A 26,741-nucleotide genomic window follows, 5' to 3' on the forward strand; every position below is an offset into this window, starting at 1 on the left:
CTGACGTAATTGACGTAATTTTGCAAAAGATTTTTTTAAAACAAGATCTCAACGTCCTTCATCTCTCGCAGTGACACATTTCATTGTAGCACACCCGGATACGGAAATACGTCATATCAAAGGTTTTCGCTGCCGCCCACTTCCTGTTTGGGTTCCGACTTCAAACGCCATTTTCTCGGCTTTGCATTTCTCCGCCGTGGAACACTGTTTCGCATCGCTGTTTTGAAACTGCTACTACTGCAAAATGGAATGTCGCCGATTGAAAATTTCTTCTCTGGGCCACTCACACAACTACCCTGTGTGTCTACAAACAGTTGAACACGCTATCATAAGGGATTTAGCGAGGTCTGTGGCGAGGTGGAAAAAGTAAGTGAGTTTTCCGTTCACATGGCCGTACATTGTGTTTAACGCTGGGCTGGAGGAGAAGGGCTCCGCCCCGATCAGAATGTTTGTTGTCTGAGCGACGTGCACGACTCGCCTGTGTGTTTAGAAACGACTGGACTTGCAATCATAATGGAAAAACAAAATTGTGAATTTTTAAACATTTTTATAAAAAACACTAAATCGCTGGCAGTGGGCAAACACAGCCAGAAATAAGTCTGGCAGGGAATGAGTTAACCACTGAAGTCCTATTTCCAAAATATTTTTTTTCAACCATACCACCCTAACCCTAACGGCTACAGAAACCGTATTCACCACCCACTGACACCTTCAGAACTCCCGTGTACCTTGTCACATTCTAGATTCTTGTTCTTATCTTGCTTCGTCTGCTTCGAGGGACTCTTCACCTCCAGAATCTGTGAGACAGTAGAAGGAAGACGCATTGGGGACGTCGGTACAGATGATGCAGTACAGGCTATTATGCGTTGAGTGAATGAACGCTCGCACACCGAGGGCTCCAATATGATAGATGCTTTAACCCATTGAGACCGGGAAAGCATCTGTGTCATTTCAAGATTGTGTCAGATATACAAGCTCATAGCGCGGCTATGAGCTTGTAGATCTGCTATTTTTTTTAAATAAAATCGTGAACATTTGTTCAAATCTTTGAATATATATATATCTTTAAAGCGAACATTTTTAACTCCAACGCTTGCTTCCGGGGGTCCCTGGAACAAAATATTTTGAGATGGGGTCGGCGGCCAAATACATATAATTTTGGGGGTCCTTGACATGGATTTTTTTTTAGCACCACTGATATAGCAACCAAACAAAACATGTATTTGGCCTTAAAGATTTCAGTTAAAAAATTTCGCTTTAAAAGAATATATCTAATCAAAGATTTGCACAAATAAAAAAAAATTGCAGATCTACAAGCAAGTGCCGTGCTACGAGCTTGTAGATCTGCTATTTTTTGAATAACCAAAGTATAAAATAATGGTTATAGCTAAAATCTAAAATGACACAGATGCGTTCCCGGTCTTAATGGATTAATGCACCTAAAGCTCTTCCTCAGAACGAAGAACAGCGTCACAGCAACTCTGGGTGCAGTAAAGCATCCGTCATATTGGAGCCCTACAGCGTGCACGTGTTTTATTTTAGTTTTTATTCTTGCACTGATCGTCACTCAGCACCTGCCCCCCTCTTTGGGTTTGGGATGTGCATGAAGTATTTTTTTCACATTATATGCACAAGTGACCACAAAATGTGTCCATGCTCATAACCTTATGTTCTCCATGGAATTATACAACACGTAAAATCAGAGTTCTCAACAGGCCTGAAAATTAAGGCCCGGGCCTAACTGGGCCCTAACTGGGCCGGCCCGAACAATTACCATAATTTTAGGCCCGAAAACCCCCAAACCCTGGAAAAGTGTCATTATGTGCTCATTCAGTGCCAATTAAATAGAAAAATGTGCGTTTTTGTTTAAAAAAAAAAGAGGAAGCAATCCATATGTATGAACAAATGTATAATATAACCCTGTGCTTCACAATAAAAAAGATTTGAAACAAGAAGTGAATGGAGCAGCACATTTTCGGATCACAATATATATTTCTTTCTTTTTCAAAAACACGTCAAACATGTCAATGGCACTGAATGAGTTAATGTCCTCAAAGTCACGCATCCAAGAAGCTTTGAACTGAGCAGATTGGACCGTTCCAGGGATAACGGACAAAACATCTTGAAAGCGGCCACTTTCGCTGATTTTCAATGTTTGAGTTTTCGCCATTTTGGCCATTTTCTTTTCAATAACACGGGATAGGAGGCGCCAAAATAGATACCCGAGTAAAGTTCACTTTGAGTTGCATCCAACGCATCCACTGCCATTTCCGTCGGCCTTACCGTTCGGCCGCTAGGGGTAATTTTTTGTTTGTTTTTTGGGTGTAATAGATTTCTTTATTTATTTTTTCACGGAACCCGAGGCTCGGCTCGGCCAGACTGATTAGCATAAATTTTCGGCCCCAAAACATCGGGTCGGGTTCGGGCAGAATTTATTTGAGAACTCTGTGTAAAATGCATAATCTTCCTACTATACCTGGTTATTGCTGGTCTTCAGATGGGCCGGGGCCTCGTTTCGAGAGGGAGGTGACGGGGACGAACTGTTCTCACTCTCACTGCCGTCACTCAAGCTGACCCTATGTTGCATAGATATGATAGAAGACAATGATCAATCACCATGGTGGACAACACAATACAGTAGCCAAGAGTGGGCACCTGAACATTGTGGGTATCTCAGTGTTAAATTGGCTATTTGTTCCTAAATAAAGAAATAATAATAAAGAATTTGGAAATTGGTCTTAACCCATTCATAACGCATCTGTGTAACCACTTTATCCATATTTAATACTTTGGCTATTCAAAAATAGCAGATCTACAAGCTCATAGCGCGACACCGAGTGCAGCGCTATGAACTTATATTGTGCTATTTTTGAAAAATTGTGAACATTTTGTCCATTTTTTTAAGTAAACATTTTTAACTAAAATCTTTGCTTCTGGGGGGTCCCGGGAACAAAATATTTTGGGATGGGGGTCCGCGGCCACATTGAGAACCACTGATATAGCAGCAACATAAGTTTTTTCAAAAAACGGTTAGGATTTAGAAGACATTTGTAGAACATTTGCAAATATTTGCAAAAATATTCACAATTTTTCAAAATAGCAGATCTACAAGCTCATAGCGCGGCACAGCACGCTATGGGCTTGTGTATCTGCTATTTTTGAATAGCCTATGAGATCTAAAATGACAGAGATGTAATAGATGTATAGCTGTATAGCTGACCTGCGCTGGCGGTGCGTCAGGTGCGTGTGCACCGCCCTCTGGTCCATGTCAGACTCCATGTCATTGTCATCGTCATCCTCCGATTCGTCCTCATTGTCGTCCGAGTGCAGGTCTGGGATTATCGTCTGCAGCGGACCCAGGACTGGTTTATATGAGGGAGAGAGAAGGAGAGACGGAGAGAGAGAGAGAGAGAGAGAGAGAGAAAGAGGAGAGAGTGAGAACGAGAGAGAGGCACAAAAGGAGTGGGGAGATGAGGGGAGTCTGCAATTATAGCTTCCAATTGACAATACAAAAAAACAAGGACATCAAGTGGTCCTCATACGCGGAGAAGGCCATGCTGTGTTGTGGTTGGTTGAGGGCTGAAGATCCCAGCAGCCAATAAAAAGCCTTGTGGCCTAACGGTGTCATGTGACACAGCTTGGTGTGAGGCGGATGAGAACTAATTGCCGGGTCCAAGGAGCCGGCGGCCAAAAGCATTGGTTCTCCAACTTTTTCAAGTCAAGGACCCCCAAATGTGTATGTAATTTGTTTGTATGTATTTGGCCGTGGACCCCCATCTGAGAATGTTTTGTGCCAGGGAAAAGAAATAGCAGATGTACAAGCTCGCAGCGCAGCACAAAGTGATGCACTGTGAGCTTGTAGATCTGCTATTTTTGAATAGCCAACATATACAAATCATGTATAAAGTGGTTAAAATGATTGTGATGCTGTATTTAGGTGCCCCCACCCACCCCCCCCGGACCCCACTGAGAACCACTGGCCTAAAGATTAAGAGGCCGTGCTCAACAAACCTCCCCCTGGATACAAAAAAAAAGGATACAAAAAAGAAAAAGAAACGGGTGAAGCAGCATCAAACGCTGTTCGCTGCAGATGTGTGATCGCGTGCATATTAAAACAACAGAAGTTGAGTGTCAATGTACTCCATGCAGATGTGACTGGTGGTGGGGGGGGGGCTGTGGGGTGGAGGGGGGTAGCAAGGCAATCAGGGGTTCAGGGATTCAGACCGGCCCCCGGTAGGGCATGTATAAGATAACACATCACGACACGATTCGAATCACGATACTAGGTTCACGATACAAATTTTCAAACAAAATTATTTTCCAGACGAATGACAATTTTTTTTTTCTCTTACACAAATCCAGTATTTTCTTCTTCTTCTTTTTTTACAATACTGGGTTTTTTCTTATCCTCTTTTCAATACAGTAGCAAATGACTGAAAACAATTTTTTTTAATCAATTATCTTCCTGATCCTGTATTTTCTTCTTTTTTTCCCTGCTGTTTGCATCACGATATACATTTTTAATTAAATTGTCACCATTTTGAATCGATTTACGATAAATCGTTACATGCCTAGCCCCCCGTACTGAGGGGTGGGTTGGGTTGGGTTGGTGGGTTACCTGTGTGTGCGGAGGCAGGGACAGCCAACCTTTTCCTGATGACGAAGTCCATCACTGCGTGCATCACAAAGATACAAGAAACAAAACATGCACAGAGGTCACTCTCACCACAAGACACCGTTGCGGCACCGCTGACGTTCCCACAATAAATTCAATTTTTTTGGGCATGCCATTATAAGCTAAACTTAAAAAAAAAAAAATCACACATAAAATAGTGACGCAACTCCAAATCTCCAAAGCATTCCGTACTTCTGAAGCAAGTTCAGAACTCGTGCACCCACAGATGTCCTGACTCTCCCAACTATAGGAAGGAGCATGTACAGAGTCTGACGTAATTTACACATCCTACCTGGGTCGCGTTCTCCCCCCCCCCCCCCCCCATTCTGAATTCCCATGGACGTGTTTAATATCGCGTCAAATAAGAACTGTGTTCCAAAAATAAAAATGATCCCGGCGGTTTGACTCTTATGGATATGAATCATCAACTGACAACTGAGAAAACGCTAATGTTACTTCTGCCAAATTAGTGAAATTTTCGCCAGAAACAGACAGTATCAACTACGGGCGACTGACTATCATAAACGATGCAGAGCCACCTCCCTGACAATATCGCAGAGACAGTTTGTTTATTTATGGACCACAATTCGTATATGAGACGATTCTAAGATGACCCAATGTTATTCTCCATAGACAAATTACTTCTATGACCCGGGGGATGAACGAGTGACGTCAGGACTTCTGTGCTCTATTGGCCTTAACTGCTACATGAGACCAAAAACTGTCACTACAGAACAAGTGGAGAGAGTTAATGAACAGAGCAGCAATGGCCACACATTCACCCCTCACTGCAATGCCATGCTAGCTCCTCTGCCACGCCGCAGTGTGTCTACATGTTCAGATATAGATCATGTATCATCACATTTGATCGTTATAAGTGTACTTAAGAACGTTTTTTTCCCGCTGACATGGCTTCCGCTTGGATATGTCCCTGTAGGCTTGCAAAAAATCAATAGTGGTGCCCAGTGCCAAACCAAAGCCTATTAACATGAAAATGTTCGATACTCGCTGCATCGTACAACAAGGAAGCACACGATAGATATGGATGTTGGCTGCTTGGACGCTGCAAAGTGGAAAGCTCCTGAACACACCTGACCATGTACATGTATGTAATGCAAATCCGCGTTTCGAGCTTGTAGATCTGCTACTTTTGATGCTTTTGATATGAATCCTGTAAGGTAACAGTTTTGGACATCAGGTTTCCAGACCGACAGAGACAAAATAATATCTTGTCGCTGTCGGGACGAAACAGCGAAAACCAGTTTTATTGTTATTTAACTCATTGAGTCGTTGACATTTGTGAAACCACACAGTGCAACCCTCAGTGATTAGCACCCAACAAGGGATCGATTATACTGGAGATAACAATTCTGTGACTACTTGAAAATCTAAGATACTCAAGGAGTAAAAAAAATAAATCATAACAGTGAAAAAAGCTAATCTACAAGCAGGAGCGGCTATTTTCACTACTTTTTTTGAGGGACACTCTTGTATGATGAAGTAGGGCGTTAATTTAACACAAAAAGCTGTAACATGACAGAACACCAGGCATTCGTGGATTGGGAGCGAGCGCGCACACACACACACACACACGCACACACGCACACACGCACGCACGCGCGCACAGACAAGCCTGCTCCAGCCTGCGTGAAGATGCATTTTGAGCAATGCAACCTGCACCCTGATGACATGACTTTGACACCCCGGTGCTAGATGAGATGGATGGGTGAGAAGGTTGATGAGGAGAGGCCATCTGCTGAACTGGACCTCTGCTGAGAGATCATTTCATTTTAACTCACTATTTAACCCATTAAGACCGGGAACTGTGTTATTTTAATATTTCTTTGGCTGTTCAAAAAATATCAGATATATTTATCTGCTATTTTTGAAAAATCTTGAACATTTGTGCAAATCTTTGAATATATATATATTTTAAAGCTTTACATTTGTAACTCAAATCTTTGCTTCTGGGGGGTCCCTGGAACAAAACATCTTGAGATGGGGGTCCGCGGCCAAATACATATCTAAAAATGTTTTCTAAATACTGACAGTATGTTGCTATATCAGTGGTGCTCCAACTTTTCCATGTCAAGGACCCCCAAAATTATATGTATTTGGCCAGGGACCCCCATCTCAAAGTATGTTGTTCCAGGGACCCCCCAGAAGCACAGATCGGAGTTAAAAATGTTCGCTTTAAAACATACATACATGTATATATATATATATATATATATATATATATATATATATATATATATATATATATATATATATATATATATACAAAAAATAGCAGATGTACAAGCTCATAGCGCGGCACAGAGTGCCGCGCTATGAGCTTGTACATCTGCTAAATTTCAGGTAAATAGCTTGTAGATCTGCTATTTTTTGAATAGCCAAAGAAATCTTAAAATGACACAGACACGTTCCCGGTCTTAATGGGTTATGGTCTCTTCACAAGGGGAGCTTAATGACTCGCCAAGTCATTCATTTTCAATGAGAGGCGAGCGGGGCAGCTATAAGGAGACGTAAGGCAAGTTGACCTCAGTTCTACCCCACTTTTCTCCCTATTTAGTCCTCATGACAATTAACCCTCCCTACACATTTCTGTGTTTGTCCCTGCTGTTGTACCCTACTGTCTCAACTGCCAGTGAGGAAAATGGCCTTTTCTCTGTTTCTGTTGCCCCCCCCATTATTGGAAGGATTATTTCCCCGAACAGTTTACTCATCATATCGTTATGTCTGATTTATACTCGGTTGCAAGTCGCATTGCACACCAAAAAAGCACAGCTTTGTGAGCTTGTAGATCTGCTATTTTCTATGTGCGACATTGGCATGCAACTAAGTATAAACCAGGCACAAGTGGTCAACAAAATGTTCAGGTCTCAGTGTAATGCCAGTTGAGAGTGTGTGTGTGTGTGTGTGTGTGTGTGTGTGTGTGTGTGTGTGTGTGTGTGTGTGTGTGTGTGTGTGTGTGTGTGTGTGTGTGTGTGTGTGTGTGTGTGTGTGTGTGTGTGTGTGTGTGTGTGTGTAAAATTACCTTGCCGTTTGTGATGGTTGGGAGCAAAGCCTGAACTGGAACTAGTGCTGGAGCTGGCTGGACTGGGCTGCTCAGACTGGGAGAGGATGACCGAAAGAAACACAGAGAAAGACAGGAAAACGGGATAATAGATTACTAATAGAACAGTAAGAGTAACTAGAATAACTCAAAGAAAACGACACCCAGGGGTCAAACCCCTGCAGGCACCAACATGTCTTGCTGTGAAACACCTTTGTTGATTGACCAGAGTACTGTATGTAACTTTGTTTGACCTTAAAGTTGCGGTGAAACGGCAGAGAGAGACTCGCTCCTGTCTCTCTCATTACGAGAGGGCCGTGGCGTGAGAAACAACGGAAAAATATGAATGAAATGCTGCACTGCATGTAAATTGTTGGAAAATCTCTCCCTCTCTCTCTCTCTCTCTCTCTGAATGGACTTGCTAGTGTGTTGTGGGTTGGGCCACGCATCGTATACAGGGTATCTGCAAAGTTCTAAAGTGGCAATTTAAGGACATATAAAACCTTTTTAATAGTCTAAAATGAAAATAATAAGAAGAGCATTACTACGTCAAAATTAATCAACAAACTATACTATAAAAAAGGGTCAAACATTGTCCAAATTGTCAAATATTATGTAAGAAAGAGGCAAACATTTTGAAAAAAAGACGATCTACAAGCTCACAATGCCTTGCATTGCGAGGCATTGTGAGCATGAAGATCGGCTTTTTTCACAATCATTATCTGTGGAACCGAGCCAAACAAAATGTAATTCCAAGTGCTTGTCAGGGTGGGGGGTCCCTAGTTGAAATAGGATTATTTTGGGGGGGTTCGCAGCCTGAAAGGTTTGGGAACACCTGCTCTAGGTCTTTCCATAAAGCAGAGGGAGAGAGGGAACACCTCTGGCAAATTTGAGGTATTAAAGCCCATCTGGAAACGGGCCCCCAAAAAACAGCCCATTAAAGTTAATTGTAATTCATTTGTTTACGTTCCTCTCTCTCCGACAGACAGCCCTCAGAAGGCAACCAACTCGGGTCCGGTTAAGGATTGACACAATTATGGCTACAATGATAGTAATGATAATCCTGATTGTTTTGCTTAAACAAGGGTAAGTGATATTTTATGGTTAAAACAAAAAGTTGTTTTTGTTAAAGGTTTAAAGCTCTATATTCTAATCATTGTTATAGTGTCCCCGTCTCACAAGCTCTTTAACTGATTTAGACCCGAGGCCAATTCTAAAAACGCCTTCTAAATCCTGACAAAAGTTTTCTGAAAAACTTTAAACACACAAATTACAAAATAAATATGTTGCTATATACTGTACATAGCAACAACAAGCCCAAAAGGGGTTCCCGTCCTGAAAGGTAGGCCTATAGTTACAAATAGGGGCTCCCGCCCTAAATGGGTTAATAAACAGAAAATACATTTTCAGGTGGGTTGCCAATTTCATCCAATCAGAAGAGAGTACCCATTTATCAGCTTCAATGCTATGGTTTTCCAGTTCCAATTTTTGTCTTTTGTCTGCTCATTTCTTTGTGTCATCCCTTCCAATTTCACTTGTTCATCCTGTTCTACCGTCCTGAAAATATATGTCCTGTTTACTAAAGAGCTGGAGAGACGGGGGGAGACTCCCGTTACTAAACAAACACTCTATATAAGATAAGAAAGAAGAAATGATGATAAATGTTTTTATGATGTTCTAATATTCTTCATAATTTTGTCTTTAGATGTCGACATACATACTTATAGGGACTTTTGACAAAAAAATACAAAAACAATCGTTTAATTTCCCCTTTTTTTCCTGGCATCTATTTTTAATTATACCTCCGTTATGACCATGGACCGGCTCTGAAAGAGTGAAAAAAAAACATTCCATTCCATTTCATGTTGTTATTAATAATTTCTTCAACAAATACCCAACTATCCCCCCCTCCCCCATCAGCCTGCAGCACAAAGCAGTGATTTAGGAGACCCTGGGTCTTAAATGTTTTCCTAGCTGATAAGGATGATGAGCAGATCTACTTAACACACCTGCCGGTTAATTAATCACACACTGCTTGGCAGGTGTGTGTGTGTGTGTGTGTGTGTGAATGCGTGCAACAAAAGATGCCAGATTAACCCATTCAATCCGGGAACGCATCTGTATCATTTTAGATGTCTTTGGCTATTCAAAAAATTGCTTCTTTTTTTTTTATCGTGGAAAATGTGTGCAAATCTTTGAATAATATATGTTTTTTTAAGCAAACATTTGCTCAAATATTTGCTTCTGGGGGTTCCCTGGAAAGAAATATTTTCAGATGTGGGTCCGTGGCCAAATAGATATCATTTTGGGGGTCCTTGACATTAAAAAGTTTGAGAACCACTGACATAGCAACATAGTTTTTTTTCAGAAACTGTTAGGATTTAGAAGACATTTGTAGATGCGTTCCCGAACTGGTTAATGTATTATACTGTACCACGTGCTGCTTACATTTCTGACTAATAAAGTATTCAAATCAATCAATCAAAACACAGTACAGCAGTGCCAGTGTGGAAGCACGTCTCTGGAGAGAAGGCTGTCAGGAACGAGCCCGTTGTGCACTTTGATTCAGGAGGAAGTTAACAAGTGCAATAGTGATGACACAACAGGCCCACATGTCCTCACCGCTGCTTTGCTGACTGCACTGACTACACTAAACCCGTTCCGGGAACGCATCTGTGTCATTTTAAGATTTATTTGGGCTATTCAAAAATAGCAGATCTACAAGCTCATAGCGCGGCACCGAGTGCCACGCTACGAGATTGTAGATCTGCTATTTTTTTAAAGAAATCGTGAAAATTTGTGCAAATCTTTTAAAATATATATATACGTTTTTAACTCAAATGTGGGGGGTCCTTGAAACAAAATATTTTGAGATGGGGGGGTCTGCGCACAAATACATATCATTTTGGGTAATTTGAGTAGAAAATGTTCGCTTTAAAAAACATATTCAAAGATTTGCAATTTTTTTTACGATAGCAGATCTACAAGTTCATAGCGAGGCACTCGGTGCCGCGCAACGAGCTTGTAGATCTGCTATTTTTGAATAGCTCAAAGTATAAAATAATGGTTATAGCTACAAAGTAAGTGACACAGTATTACACACACACACACACACACACACACACACACACACACACACACACACACACACACACACACACACACACACACACACACACACACACACACACACACACACACACACACACACACACACACACACACACACACACACACACACACACACACACACACACACGAGTGAAATATGGAGAGATCCTTTTTATGTTGTGTGTACGAGAGCCAAGTGTTCAGCATGTGGCCTGGTGGGGCTGAATGAATGAAGCAGCAAACCCCTGGGTGCTCTGAGAAAACACACTGTCTCTTTGATCTCAAGACCCTCTGTCTCCCTCTCTCTATCCGTCTGTCTAAAGACCTTTTCTGTTTAGCCGCTGCCTTTGATTTCGAGTTATACTTTTCTTTTTCTCTTCTTGCACTGTAACCGTATCGGTTTTAACTGCTTTTGTTTCATGCGTCCTAATGGCATTGTATGATTGTGTGTGAATTGATGTTCTGTTTAAAGCACGTTGAAATGTGCTATACAAATACAACTGCCTTGCCTTGTCTGTCTCTCTCTGACTGTGTCTCTGTCTCTCTGTGTCTCTCTCTACCTCCCCCTCACTCTTCCTCTCTGGATTATTTAACCCATTGAGACCGGGAAAGCATCCGTGTCATTTTTAGATTTCTTTGGCTATTCAAAAATAGCAGATCTACAAGCTAGGAGCTTGTAGATCTGCTATTTAAAAAATAAATAAATGTGACTTTAAGTACATATCCATATATTTTTTAAAGCGAACATTTGTAACTCAAATCTTTGCTTCTGAGGGATTCTACAAATGTCTTCAGATCCTAACAGTTTTTATGAAAACCCCCAAAATTGAATGTATTTGGCCGCGTAACCCCATCTGAAAATATTTTGTTCCAGGGACCCCCCCCCCCACCCCCCACCCAGAAGCAAACATTTTAGTTACAAATGTTTAGTTACAAAAGGCCTTGGAATTAGTGAATTAGTGACCACCCCACACACACACACACAGACACGTCACTTTGTGTCGTGCCGCGAGCTTGTACATCTGCTATTTTTTTACATTTTTGAAGATTTCAGCACTCACTGCGCTGAGCAATGTTTCAACCACCTGATGAAAAAGTTATATTTCATTACATTTCATGTTATAGTATCCCTGTCCTCATTACTACTCATGCAAAACAGATTAACATCAACGACGAGCACAAGAACCAATCAACACCAGAACCAATCAACACTAAGGAGCACCAGAACCAATCAACACCAGAACCAAACAACACTAAGGAGCACCAGAACCAATCAACACCAGAACCAAACAACACTAAGGAGCACCAGAACCAATCAACAATAAGGAGCACCAGAACCAATCAACACTATGGAGCACCAGAACCAATCAACACTAAGGAGCACCAGAACCAATCAACACTAAGGAGCACCTGAACCAATCAACACTAAGGAGCATCAGAACCAATCAACACTAAGGAGCACCTGAACCAATCAACACTAAGGAGCACCTGAACCAATGAAGCTCAAGGAGCACCAGAACCAATCAAGCTCAAGGAGCTTGGCTGAGCTTGTCTTTAGACCAGTAGGACCAGAAGACTGGCCGTACTGGCCTGTAGTGATGGGTTGTTCATGATCGATTCGTTCAAAATAACTAGTTCATTGCCGTGAACAGGAACGAAATCGTTCACTTCCAGAAACCGTTACGTTCACGCTTTCGTTCGTCACTCCCCCCCCCGTACACAGGACGGGAGGGCGGGTTGTACGCGCGACGTAATAATAACGCTCCCGCGATGGTGTTTTTCACTAGTGCTACGGAACGGTGAACGTGAACGAATCATTTGAACGGATCATTGCCGTGAACATGAATGAAATCGTTCGTTCACTGAAATGAACCTTTTTTTTTCTCCCACAACTACTGGCCTGGCCGCCGCTGCTGCCTTGAAGAATCCACACAGCTGTGCACACAGCTGGTTGGACCGGCCTGCCAGCTGTCTGCTCAACATGATGAAGACAGATTGCCTCCAACTGCAGACTTGAACTATTCATGCTCAAAATCACTGCAGACATGTGTGTGCCTGGCTCAACACCACCGTTTAACCCATTCAAACCGGGAACGCATCCGTCTCATTTTAGAATGACACAAATGTGGTCTAAATCCTAACAGTTTTTTGAAAAAACGTATGTTGCTGCAGTTTACCAGTGGTTCTCAAACTTTTTCACGTCAAGGACCACCCAAAATTATATGAATTTGGCCGTGGAACCCATGTAAAAAACATTTTATTCCAGGGACCCCCAGGGAGCAAAGATTTGAGTTACAAATGTTCGCTTTAAAAATATATATATTTTCAAAGATTTGCACACATTTTCACGATTTTTCTAAAAATAGCAGATCTACAAGCTTGTAGCGCGGCACTCGGTGCTGCGCTATGAGCTTGTAGATCTGCTATTCTTTTAATAGCTAAAGTATAAAATGACACAGATGCGTTCCCGGATTGAATGGATTAAACCACGTTCACAAACTCAGCTGAGAGTCGTATCAATCAACAATATGCTGCTATAGCCCCTTCTTCTTGACAAAAAGTTTGGGAACCACTGATTTCGATACCTAGACACTCTGATCAGTACAATGTTTAAAAACACAGACAGTAAAGTACATTTACTGGAGCACAGCAGGTAAGTTCACTTTGAAACACTTCTGGGTTCATTTTAACGTCTACTCTAGCTTTTGTGAGCAACCCAGACAGTTTTTATGTTGCTTGATTCAATATTTAGGTACTTGATATTCATTTTATCAGACACGCCACCTTCCTATCCACCCCAGTTTTTCAGTTGCTTACTTGCTTGATTCAAAAAAAATATTCAAATGATATTAAAAAATGTATAATAATTTCAAAAACACAGTCCCCTCGTGCATTAGAAGGACAATATCAGTCACCAGAACCACGGTCAATTTTTGAAGTTTGAAGTTACAAAGGGTTTGGGGTCTGGTGGACTATGTGGTTGAACCTAATCTCTCAAGCACCTCTGCCCTAAACATGTAGTGTTGTCGTTAGTTGGAATAAACACAGAAGCACCCGGGAGGAAGTGGACTAAGAAAGGGGAGGAGACAAAAAACAGAGTTCCTGTTTCTACACAAAAAAAGGAGGCGGTTTCCGCCCAGAGGCAAAAACAAAAGGAGAACAGAAAGGGTTCCCAGATTGGGTTGAACCCGACAATGCTCATTTGTGTGCTGGGGTGTGTGTTTGTCTGTGTCGGCTGGAGGGGTGTAATAAAAAAATGTGACGAGTCAATCTTTTGCATTTCTTTCCAGCCCAAAATTGTCTTTCAGATGCAGACGATTAAGCTGAAATTGATAGCTACATGCGTGTGCAATAGATTAGAAAAGCAGAGTACCATTTACCACCATTTATCATACGTAGTATATAGCGGTTAAAATAGCTCTGAATGACTGCATCCCCCCTTTAGAGATAACTTCCCACTAGCACAGCCATGTTTTGCTGAATGTCTCGCATAAAAGCAAGTGGAATAATATCAAGCCATTAACCCATTCAATCTGGGAACGCATCTGTGTCATTTTAAGATTTCTTTGGGCTATTTTTTTGAAAAATCATGGAAAATGTGTGCAAATCTTTGAATGTATAATGTTTTTTAAAGCGAAGATTTTTAACTCAAATCTTAGCTTCTGGGGGATTCTACAAATGTCTTCTAAATCCTAACAGTTATTTGAAAAAAACGTACGTTGCTATATCAGTGGTGCTCAAACTTTTTCATCTCGAGGACCACCCAAAATGATATGCATTTGTTCCAGGGACCCCCCAGAAGCAAAGATTTGAGTTAAAGATGCTCGCCTGAAAAAAATATATATATTCAAAGATTTGCTAAATAATTGCAGATCTACAAGCTCATAGCGTGGCACTCGGTGCCGCACTATGAGCTTGCAGATTTTCTATTTTTAATAGCCAAAAGTATAAAAAAAATGTTATAGATAAAATCTAACATGACACAGATACGTTCCCGGTCTTAATGGATTAATGGACGTGGGGGGAATGCCATTATCCCTGGATATTTCCATCTCCCTCTCCCTAGCAGCTCTTCTAGATCTAAAAGACCGTGGCTATAAGCATGGACATTTCCAAAACGAGTGAATATTGGCAGTGTAGTACGCATTGCACACCAGGCTGTTAGCTCATCTCTAGTTGTGGACAGAAAGGAATTTGCTGGACAATAGCGGTGGTTTGGCCTGTTTTGGCACAAAGACTATATGACTCACAGTATTACAGTCTCTGTCGGCTGGAAAACCTCATTATGTCCAAAACCGCAACTCAGGGGTCTTCAACAGGGGGTCCGGGACCCCTAGGGGGTGCTCAGAGTTACTACTGGGGGGCCGCCAAATCTTTGTGTGATATGATAGCATAGCATCCCATTTCTGAGGAGAACTTTAGCCAAAAATAGCCGATCTACACGTTGTGAGCCTGTAGATCGGCTATTTTTGGCAAAGAGGTATAGGTGTAGAGGGAAAAAAAAGCAGACCAAGTTTTTAAAAAATAGTTTAATCTGCAACACAATTTTAATACAATATAGAGGGGGTCCCTGCTTCATCTCTCTCTCAGCTAGGGGGTCCTTGGCCTGAAAACGTTGAAGACCCCTGCCGTAACCTTTCGAGTATTTCACTTTTCAGCAAAAAACAGCAAAAGTAGCAGATCTACAAGCTCAAAGCTGTGGATCTGCTACTTTTGATGCTTTTGTGACGCTGTAGTATGATTAAGTAGGACGTTCATTTATGAAAAAAAAACACAAAAAGTTAGAAGTTAGAATATGGAGATAGGAGGTTTCTGCCCGACAAAGACGATAATACTTGACATTACTTGCCGACCATTTTCCAAAGCATTATATTGTGGTTAGTTATAAGTTTTTCTAGGAAGCCACTAGATACTGTTCATTTCAGGATGGTATAAAAATCAACTTGCAGTAACATGAAACTATAGCTTGAGATACAGTAGGTCATCCATGACGCTGCATGTAATTGTGCTGTTATTACGAGGTGGCGCCGCAGAGGGGGCCAGCTGTCTGTTAATCCATAATATACAGACCGGGAACGCATCTGTGTAACCACTTTAACCATTATTTTATACTTTGGCTATTCAAAAATAGTAGATCTGCTATTTTTTTTAAATCATGATTTCTTTTTTGCAAATCTTTGACTACATATATTTTTTAAAGCAAACGTGTTTAACTCAAATCTTTGCTTCTGTGGGGTCCCTGGAACAACATATTTTGAGACGGGGGTCCACGGCCAAATACATATCATCATTGAATAGCCCAAAGAAATCTAAAAATGACAGATGCGTTCCTGGTCTTAATGGGTTAACTGGGGTTGTCTGCATCTCAAGTCCTCACAAAAGTAGACCAATCACAGCTCAGCTCACGCTGTCCTGTGCATACAGTGAACCTACTGCATAGACTGGATGAATTCTCTGTTGCCAGGTTGCACGTCAACAATCGGCGTTTTCAGCTTGTCGATCTGCAATTTTTGCTTATTTGAATTTGAATCCTGAAAAGTAAACAGTTTTGGACACATGAGGTTTCCACCCCGACAGAGACGATAATCACTTCTAGAGCTCTACCGTAGCCTGCTCTACCGGTGCCAAGTCTGTGAGCTTTGCTCCCCTCCTCCTAAACCCCCCCGCGGCACAAAAAAAACTCCTGTTAATGTATGACGTCTGAAAGATTTAAAAAAAATAAAAAAATAAGACGAGGACAGTCAAGGAAGACTGACTGATTCGGCATCAAAATTATAATAACGTCTACACTGCAAAAACCTCAGTGTCAATTTAACTCACATGCCATTCTTACACAAACATAATAACCACTACTAATTGATTTCAGTGCTTTTGTTTGTTTTTATAAACATATTCCTTACTTACTGGACTGGTCTTTCTATCACAAACTAAACCAACAACAACAACAAAATAAAAGACGGCCGAGGGGGTGATGGGGGGGGGGGGGTCCTGTCTTCAACAAAGACAACAGGAGGCTATTGAGAACTTAACGAGGTAGCCCCCCACATAAAGATAAAAGGAAAGAATAAAAACCTAGATACATTGGAGAAAGGAGAGAGGGGAGAGAGAGAGAGTGAGAGATACATTAGAAGAGAATTGGGGCCATGACAGACAGACAGACAGACAGACAGACAGACAGACAGACAGACACACACGCATCACTATACTTGTGAGGATTTTTTTTGTATTGCCATTTTTAACCATAAGCCTGAAGCCGAAAAATTGTCGATCTAAAAGTCCACAACACGACACGTTGTGAGCTTGTAGATCGGCAATTTTCCGGTGCACCAACGCGCAACTAAGTGTAAATCAGGCATAACTTTATCTCTAATCCCTAAACCTAACCTCTAAATGACTAATCCTAATATGAATCTTTTTTCTAATTGCAAACATCTCTCTGAAAAATCTTTTTTTGTGAAGACCAGTCCAAGAAAATGGTTCCTCACAATGTCTATTTCTCAAATTCTACTATACTTGTGTGGACCAGTGTTGATTTTGACAGCAAATTTGTATTTAGTTTTTGTCATATTTTAGCCCTCTGAAATGTTTTAGTTTTTGTCTCGTTTTAGTCGACTAAATATCATAAGATCATAGACTAAAATGTATTTCGGCGGTGCCTTGATGGCGTCGTAATGGCTGATTTTACACTTGGTTGCATGTTGAAAATAGCCGATCTACAAGCTCAACGCGTCACAAGCTTGTAGATCTGGTATTTTCAGAGTGCAACACCCGGGTATTCTCCACTAAGTCCTTCCCTAACATTCTTGTCAAGTTTTTATGTCGATGAAATTGTCAATATATTTACTCTTAGTCATCATAGCTTAGTTTTTATTTAGTTTTCTTCAGTGAAAAAAGGTAGTCGACGAACATTTTTCATCATAGTTTACACTGGTGTGGACATTTGATCCCACACACACGCACACACGCACACGAAAGAGAGAGAAAACCGAAAAGGACAAAAAAGGCAGCTAGGCCGACATCAATGGCGGCTCGCTCGGCCCCAGCAGCAGTAACACTAACAGCAGCAGTAACACTAACAGCAGCGGTAACAGCACACAGCTGGTGTGTTGGTTTATGGGACAGGGGCTTCTTCACGGCGTCATAAATCTCAGCAGCACTCCGTCTTTTAGGGTCTCTTTTGTCCTGCCATCGCTAAAAAGCCACCAAAGCAGCTCTTTCTCTCTTCTTCAAGGACGGTGGGGTTTTTAGTGCTTGTTTGCGAGCATTAATCTGCCCTCCTCTCTTCTCTGACTGGACAGTCAGGCACAAAAAGATGGAAGGAGGGAAGGGGGGCGACGGACGGACTCGGCGGCTCAAGCCGGGCCCCAGAACTTATTCTTGGACAGTTGTGGACATTTACTTTACTTTACTTGAGTAATTACTTTTTTTTAAATACTTTACAGCAGTGGTTCTCAAACTTTTTCATGTCAAGGACCCCCGAATCGATATGGACCCCCATCTAAAAATGTTTTGTGCCAGGGACCCCCAGAGGAGAAGATTTGTGTTAAATATATTTTAAATATATATTTTTCAAAACATTTCAAAAATAGCAGATGTGCACGCTAGAAGCGCGGCATGAAGTGACGTGCTGTGAGCTTGTAGATCTGCTATTTTTGAATAGCCAACATTGGACCCCACTTTGAGAACCAATGCTTTACTTTGCTTGAGTATTTCAATTATAAAATATATACTTTATACTTCTACTCCACTACATCTTAGAGGCAAACCACTACAATTATTTGAAAACTTTTAGTTACTAGTTACTTTACATATTTACATAAATCAATGCAAATACTTTAGTACTTTCACAGGACAGGTATTGCTACTTTTACTTCAGTATAAAAACTCTTGAGTACTTCATCTACACCACTGGCTTGCCCCCGATTTGGCGGGGGGCCGGGGACACACAAACAAGTGTACTTAAATGTTGAAACAAGGCGCCTTTTCAGCTGGACATTGTAGGTCCATTCAAGCTGGTTTGAACACGGGGACATGTTGACATGTTTGGGTACATAAATACCGTGAATTTGCCATCTCTTTGTGTGTATTCACATAGTTAAAGGCTTTGCAGCAACCACTGTATATTAACTAACAACGTGAATCTGTCCCAGGCACCCCGTGTACAGTACATTAAAGATCATAAATCAGGTCCCACGGGGCGCCAATGGCCTAGCGGTTAAGGCACATACCACATATAAGCTCTAATGCAGCCTGACGGCGAGTCATGGGTTCAATTCCTTTGCTGCGTGTCACTCCCTGTCTCTCTCACTGTTTCCTGTCACTCTCCACTGTGCTAGTAAATAAAGGCAGAAAAGCCCCAAAAATATCTTAAAATAAATACATACATTTACAATTTAGGCATTTAGCAGGGAGGAAGGAAAACATGAGGTAATACATCAAATGCATAGAAATAGTAATCTAGGATCATAGGTAAACCAAGACCAACCAGTCTATGGGTCGGAACCCATTTGTGGCCCCGGTTTCCTGCACAAGTGCTGAAATGTTTACCATTGAGCTAATAGAGCCTGCCTGCTTGCTCAGGGGATAAACTGAATCTTGACCATCAGGTCAACATTCGCGTCAGATCCTGTGTCTAGGTGAGACATGACCTTTGACACGATCTAAATGTCTCAATAGAAGAGCACGGAGAAAAAATACAACCACCCCAATTGTATAAGTTATATTGTATTAACATACTCTAGACTACCATACAAATTGGATTAAATTCAAATTAATTAATTAAAGAAAAGTTACATAGTGGGCGGCAGTGGCTCAGGGGTAGAATGGCCCCTAGAGCGGCCGGATGGCAACCGCAAGGTTTTACCAGTTCGATCCCGGGCTTCCCCAGAGTTAGTGTCGAAGTGTCCTTGAGCAAGACACTGAACCCCTAATTGCTCCCGATGAGCAGGTTGGTGCCTTGTATGGTTTCCTCCGCCATTGGTGTGTGAATGTGTGTGTGAATGGGTGAATGTAATGCACAATCTATGTAAAGCGCTTTAGATAAAAGCGCTATATAAATGCACCATTTATAGTGAGGCTTTAGGTTTATACATTCAATCCCTACAGTAACATAAGTGATGTTCAAGTACAATTCACCAGTGAGCTAGAAAAGAGAACGGAAGTCCACTGACTTTGCTTCATTGGCTGTTTATCGTTAAACAGTAAAACAAACACAGTTTAAAAATACTTATAATTAGGTCAACTAACTGAAAACAGTCCTACCTATATTATTTCCCCTTATATATTCCCCCAATATATTATTGTTCTCCCCATATTTTCTCTTTTATAAATAAGAACTGAAAATGAGTCAATAAAAAATCCTTAGGAGTTCACGCTGTCTGTTTATTTACTGTGTCCACGGACATGACCATGAATGCAGACATACAATTATGCTTCCCTTATCCCATTCAATCCGGGAACGCATCTGTGTCATTTTGGATTTATTTGACTATTCAAAAATTACAGATATACAAGCTCATAGCGATATGAGCTTGTAGATCTGCTCATTTGGATTTTCTTTAAAAATATATCTATATATTTAAAGGGAACATTTTTAACTCAAATCTTTGCTTCTGGAGATTCTACAAATGTCTTCTAAATCCTAACAGTTTTCTGAAAAAAACGTATTTTGCTATATCAGTGGTGCTTAAAACCTTTTTCATGTCAAGGACCCCCAAAATGTATTTGGCCGCGGACCCCCATCTGAAAACATTTTGTTCCAGGGACCCCCAGAAGCAAAGATTTGAGTCAAAAATTTTCCTTTTAAAAAAATATCTATATTCAAATATTTGCACAAATGTTGAAGATTTTTCAGAAATAGCAGATCTACAAGCTCATAGCCTGGCACTCTGTGCCGCGCTATGAGCTTGTTTATCTACTATTTTTGAATAGCCCAAAGTATAAAATATGGATGAAGTGCACATGCATTCCCGGTTTGAATGTGTTATGCATCAAAGATAGTTTCTGATAACTACATCACTGCATAACTCAGTTCAGACAAATGTTCAGACAAGCTTTTGTCACAAAGGTTATTATTTGTGACGCTATGCAATTCTGATATATTGCCACACTTTCTTTCAAAGTAATTTGGTGGTGGATGGGTGGATCGGGTGCAGTTATTAGTCAATAGCTACTTTTCTTATTTCTACACTTATCCATACTTTCCACACTGTAGGAATGTAGGAACCCTGAATGAAACACAAAGCCATGCAGGGTGACAGATCACTCAGTCCAGGCCCGCATGGCATGGCTGGCGAGAGCCAACCATGGAGGCTATAGCGCTAAAAAGAAAACGATTCTCTCACTGAAAAAAACGACGCACGCCTCACTTCCCGTCGTGTCATCACCTACTCCACCATTTTCCTCTCCCCCTCCTCCTCCTCCTCCTCCAGCGGCGTGCAAACGGAACCCCTCTCCCCGAGATCAAAATCAAAGCGCTCCACACGTGAGGCTCAATGTGTGTGTGAGCTGTCCCGGGGGGGGGGGGGCTAGGCCGGGGCGCTTGCTTCCTTGGGCCACCGGGGTTGCATGGCTGCTAGCCCTGGGAAGTGAGAGGCGACTGGCATTTGTCTCCACTCGCCCCACACCCCCTGGTTATACCCCCCCCCCTCATTATGGGACGACAGACCTGCACTCTGGACTGACTGCAAAACCCCTGTGAGTGTTAATGTAACCATGAGTGTAGAGTAGAGTAGACCCCCCCCCCCCACCTAGCAAAACAGACCCCCACAGCGCACCGAGAAGCAACACCAGACACCAACACCACTGTAGGAAATGAACAACCCCCCAATGGAGCAAAACTACAAACAATATGAAATGAACAACCCCCCCATGAGGCAAAACTACAAACAATATAAATGAACAACCCCCCCATGTGGCAAAACTACAGACGATATGAAATGAACAACCCCCCATGTGGCAAAACTACAAACAATATGAAACTAGAAAAAGTGCTCCTCGGAGCACAGGTCTCCGCCAGGTCAGGTACGTTATTGTGGCCTCCTGGTGGCGCTATAATAGGGCAATGTGAAAGGGGTGTCATTTCTTCTTAGGCTTTTCACAGCAATCAGACACTGCATTCATGATTTTGAGGCTTTTGTTCCAAAAATGTGTTTTGCTAAGATTAGACCTGCTGGTGGCGCTATAACAGGCCAATGAGAAAAGGGTGCCATTTCTTCCTCGGCCTAGTGGGAATGTGCGTGTGAAATTTCACGGAAATCGCAAGCTGCGTTCATGATTTGAGGCATTTTGTTCAAAACGGACCAATCCTGCAAACTTTGGAAGCCAACCTTAGCCAATGAGGATGGAATATGGAAAATCGGACAGATCATAGAGATAATGTGTACCGATTTGCATGACGTTTGGATAAAATCTGTAGGAGTAAATGGGTTTTGCACAAATCGGCCACCTGGTGGCGCTATAACAGGGCTATGTGAAAAATTTGGGGCAGAGGTTCTGAATTGGCATCCAGGGAGTGTGTGTGCACAGTTTCGGAGCGAGCGGGCCAACGGTGTCGGAGATTAGCTGTTCACAGACGGACACACGGACGGACACACACACGGACGGACACACACACACACACACGGACGGACAGGGGGTAAAACATACTCTCTCGCCATGCCTTCGGCCTGGCGGAGACAATAAACAACCCTCCCATGTGGCAAAACTACAAAAAATATGAAATGAACAACCCCCCCATGGGGCAAAACTACAAACAATATTAAATGAACAACCCCCCCATGGGGCAAAACTACAAACAATATGAAATGAACAACCCCCCCATGGGGCAAAACTACAAACAATATGAACTGAACAACCCCCCCATGTGGCAAAACTACAGACAATATGAAATGAAGCTGAAACATAAACGCAAAATGCTGCGCTGCGAGCTTGTACATCTGCTAATTTTATCTGCTAATAACTTTTTTAGAAACATTTTGAAAGTGTTAAAAAACTTTTGGGTGGGGTGGGGGGTGGGGGTCTCCCATGGCACAAAATATTTTCAGATAGGGGTCCATGCGGCCAAATACATTGGTCATTGGTCTTTGACACACAAGTTTGAGAACTACCGGTTTAGAAGGCATTTTGCTGAATCGGCCTCACGTCTTAATGGGTTAAAGTGACACATCTGAGTACTTCTTCCATCAGTGCTACAAACGCACAACACCCCCCTCCACCCTCCCCCCTCCCTTTCATTACCAGTGACTTTAAAGGATTAGAGGTTGAACTGTGTCTATTCATCGGCTGCTCTCTTCCATTCTCCTCAGGTGTTGTAAAACCATAAATCTCTCTCGTCCAGTCTCTCTTTGGCTTGAAAAAAGAAGAAAAAAAAAAAACACCCCCCCCCCTCTCCTTCCCTTCCCCCGACTTTATGAGGAAGTTCTCCACCAAACATGTGAGGACCTGGCAACCCCTGTGAAAAAAAAGCCTGCGGATTCACAAAAAAAGTGTTTTATTTATTTATAGCCTACGCTCTTTTCCCGTGCTGGCAGGACATCCAACGTCACTGAAGAACAATCTTAACAAAATGATGAATGAAGATAGTACGTCAGATAACAGAAGGATCTAGATTAGAGCAACAGGGGTTTTCAAAGTGGGGTCCGGGGACCCCCAGGGGTCCTTGAGTTCCATGGTGCAAAAATGTGTTAATATAGCACTTGTCCGAAATACGCAACGAGTTGTGAAAATGTAAAACATTTTTTTTTTACAAATCTCGTATGGGGGTCAACACAATATTGCAGACGGCTAAATACATATTCATTGGGGGGGGGTTCCTGTCCCTGACATGAAAATGGGTGGGCAACCATCTCATTTTGATCTACCAGGACCCAAGTGTTTTATTGTGGATGATAAAATTAAAATATATTATATAGTCGCTGTCGGGCAAAAACCTCTCATCTCCATATTTTAACTTTGTGTTTTCTCGTAAATCAACAGCCTACTTCATCATACTACAGCGTCACACAAAAGCATTAAAAAGTAGCAGATCCACAAGCGATGCGTTTCGAGCATGTGGATCTGCTACTTTTTTTTAAAACTATACCCCAAAAATCTTTTACATTTATTATTCATATTAACCCATTAAGACCGGGAACGTATCTGTGCCATTTTAGATTACTTTGGCTATTAAGAGAGCTTGTTAGATCAGGGTTGATTTAAGAGAGCTTGTAGATCAGGGTTGATTTAAGAGAGCTTGTAGATCAGGGTTGATTTTAAGAGAGCTTATAGATCAGGGTTGATTTAAGAGAGCTTGTAGATCAGGGTTGATTTAAGAGAGCTTGTAGATCAGGGTTGATTTAAGAGAGCTTGTAGATCAGGGTGGGAACGTGATCACGTAGCTGTTTTACAAGGCTGGCATGATCACCCAGTGCCAGTCAAGAGGACATAACCGTTGCTTGTTATTGTAGGCTGCTAAATAGAATAAGTCAAGTCATTTTATAATAAAACTTAAAGAATGATTTCTTTAACTTAAGCCATTAAGACCGGGAAAGCATCTGTGTCATTTTAGATTTCTTTGGCTATTCAAAAAATAACAGATATACAAGCACATATCGCCGCACTGAGTGCCGCACTATGAGCTTGTAGATCTGCATTTTATTTTTTTTATCCTGAAAATGTGTGCACATTTTTGAATATATGTTTTATAAAGCGAACATTTTTAACTCAAATCTTTACTCCTGGAACAACCCATTTTGAGATGGGGGTCCGCGGCCAAATACATATAATTTTGGGTGTCCTTGACATGACAAAAGTTTGAGAACCACTGATATAGAAACAGAAGATATATATAACGATATGAGTTAAAACATTTAAAAATATATATATTCAAAGATTTGCACAAATGTTCACCATTTTTCAAAACAATTGATCTACAAGCTCCTATGAGCTTGTATATCTGCTATTTTGTTAAATCAACCCTGATCTAACAAGCTCTCTTAAATCAACCCTGATCTACAAGCTCTCTTAAATCAACCCTGATCTACAAGCTCTCTTAAATCAACCCTGATCTAACAAGCTCTCTTAAAATCAACCCTGATCTACAAGCTCTCTTAAAATCAACCCTGATCTACAAGCTCTCTTAAATCAACTCTGATCTAACAAGCTCTCTTAAATCAACCCTGGTGTACAAGCTCTCTTAAATCAACCCTGATCTACAAGCTCTCTTAAATCAACTCTGATCTACAAGCTCTCTTAAAATCAACCCATCAATTGAAAAAAATATGAATAATTTTAGAATCTTTTAAACACAAATCTTCTCTTCTGGGGTCCCTGGCACAAAACATTTTCAGATGGGGGTCCATGGCCAAATACATTGCTCATTTTGAGGGTCCCTGGCACGAAAAGGTTTGAGAACTAACTGATTTTAGAAGGATTTTTTTTTGTTGCTGCCTCAGGTCTTAATGGGTTAGGGGGAAAAAGAAAGCCCCCCGCCCGAAAAAAGAAAAACAAGAGTGCATTTTGTCCAGGAGGTCCTGTCTAGCCCACCCAGACAAAAGCAGCTCTCTGCAGCTGCAGACACACCAGGTTTATTGGTGCCCACCACCCCAATACACCCACCCACCCACCCACCCACCAGCCAGCCACCCTGTGAGCCCAGCAGACCTTCGTTAAAAAGGGTATCCTCTCACGTACGGCCATGTGACTTTTACAACCATGGCATTACTGGGGGGGAGGGGGGCTGACCACCAACAGATCTCATCTCAACCACTTAAAACCCTATACTTAGTTGATCAGATTCCCAAGGGCTCTACAGCTGTAATTCCCAACCTTTTTTCAATTTTTTTTTCATTTCAAGGACCCCCACTTTGATATGCATTAGACCACAGAGTCACTATTTTGATACAATATTTTATCCCCGGGACTATTTTGTCAGTTATAATTTAATCTCTCAAGACAGATCCTGCTAAGATTCTGCTAACACGCAGAATCTGTCAGCGCCACTGCCCTAAACGTGTAGTGTTGTTGTTGGTAGGAATAAACACAGTTCTCACCCGGGAGGAAGTGGATTAAGAAACGGGAGGAGCCAAACCGCTGCACACAAAATAGGAGGTGGTGCCCCCCCCCAGAGGCAAAAACAAAGGGAACGCCCCCCCCCCCACACACACACAGAAAAGGGATGCTAGGGGTAACCTCGCCAAACCAAAGACACAACTGAATTATTTAAGTTATCAACTGGGCATTGAGCCTAAATGATAAATGGCAGACCCTATGCCATACAGTGTGAACTACAGCTCAGTGAAATTAACCCATTCAATCCGAGAACGCAATAGGTCTGACCTCGAGTATTCAAATAGTCGTCTAATCAACCGAGGTAAAAAAAAAAAAAAAAGGACATTACATTACTTTCTTCTTTAATTCTTTTTGCATTATTGGACTGAGAGATTGGCCTGATTTGTTATATTAATTAACTAATAGTTTGCCAAAAATAGGATATCATGATTTATTGGGAGAAGCCAAGCCATGTTAAGTTAAATCAGACATTAAGCACCCCTACGGCCCAAATGGAATGTTCCTCTATTGCATAACATATTTTTTGCATGATTCGACTGAGAGATTGGCAGTCGAATCCGACTGATTCGACTGATTCTCAGTAGAATCATGCATTGGTTGCATTAATCGACTATTAGTCAACATTTGACCAATCAGAGCTGACTATAGAAATCCTTAGTCGGGGACAGGCCTAGAACGCATCGGTGTCATTTTAAGATTTCTTTGGCTATTCAAAAGTAGCAGATCTACAAGCTCACAGCGCGGCACGCTATGAGCTTATACATGTAGATCAGCTTTTTTTTTTAATCATGGAAAATGTGTGCAAATCTTTGAATATATATATATTTTTTAAAGCAAACATTTGTTAAC

At 41.6% G+C, this 26,741-nt stretch overlaps 1 protein-coding gene across 1 annotated transcript in view; it reads right to left on the reverse strand.

The window, feature by feature from the left end:
- The window catches only part of mllt3 (MLLT3 super elongation complex subunit), a 102,847-nt gene that overhangs the window by 13,032 nt on the left and 63,074 nt on the right, over positions 1-26,741 (reverse strand). The window contains 5 exon segments of the mRNA XM_080451216.1: positions 729-797; positions 2,477-2,576; positions 3,221-3,362; positions 4,619-4,672; positions 7,716-7,791. Of these exon segments, the coding sequence (XP_080307342.1) occupies positions 729-797; positions 2,477-2,576; positions 3,221-3,362; positions 4,619-4,672; positions 7,716-7,791 (441 nt within the window).

The sequence above is a fragment of the Gymnoscopelus braueri genome (genome assembly GCF_963280865.1).
Source record: "Gymnoscopelus braueri genome assembly, chromosome: 15".
Lineage (NCBI taxonomy): Eukaryota > Metazoa > Chordata > Actinopteri > Myctophiformes > Myctophidae > Gymnoscopelus > Gymnoscopelus braueri.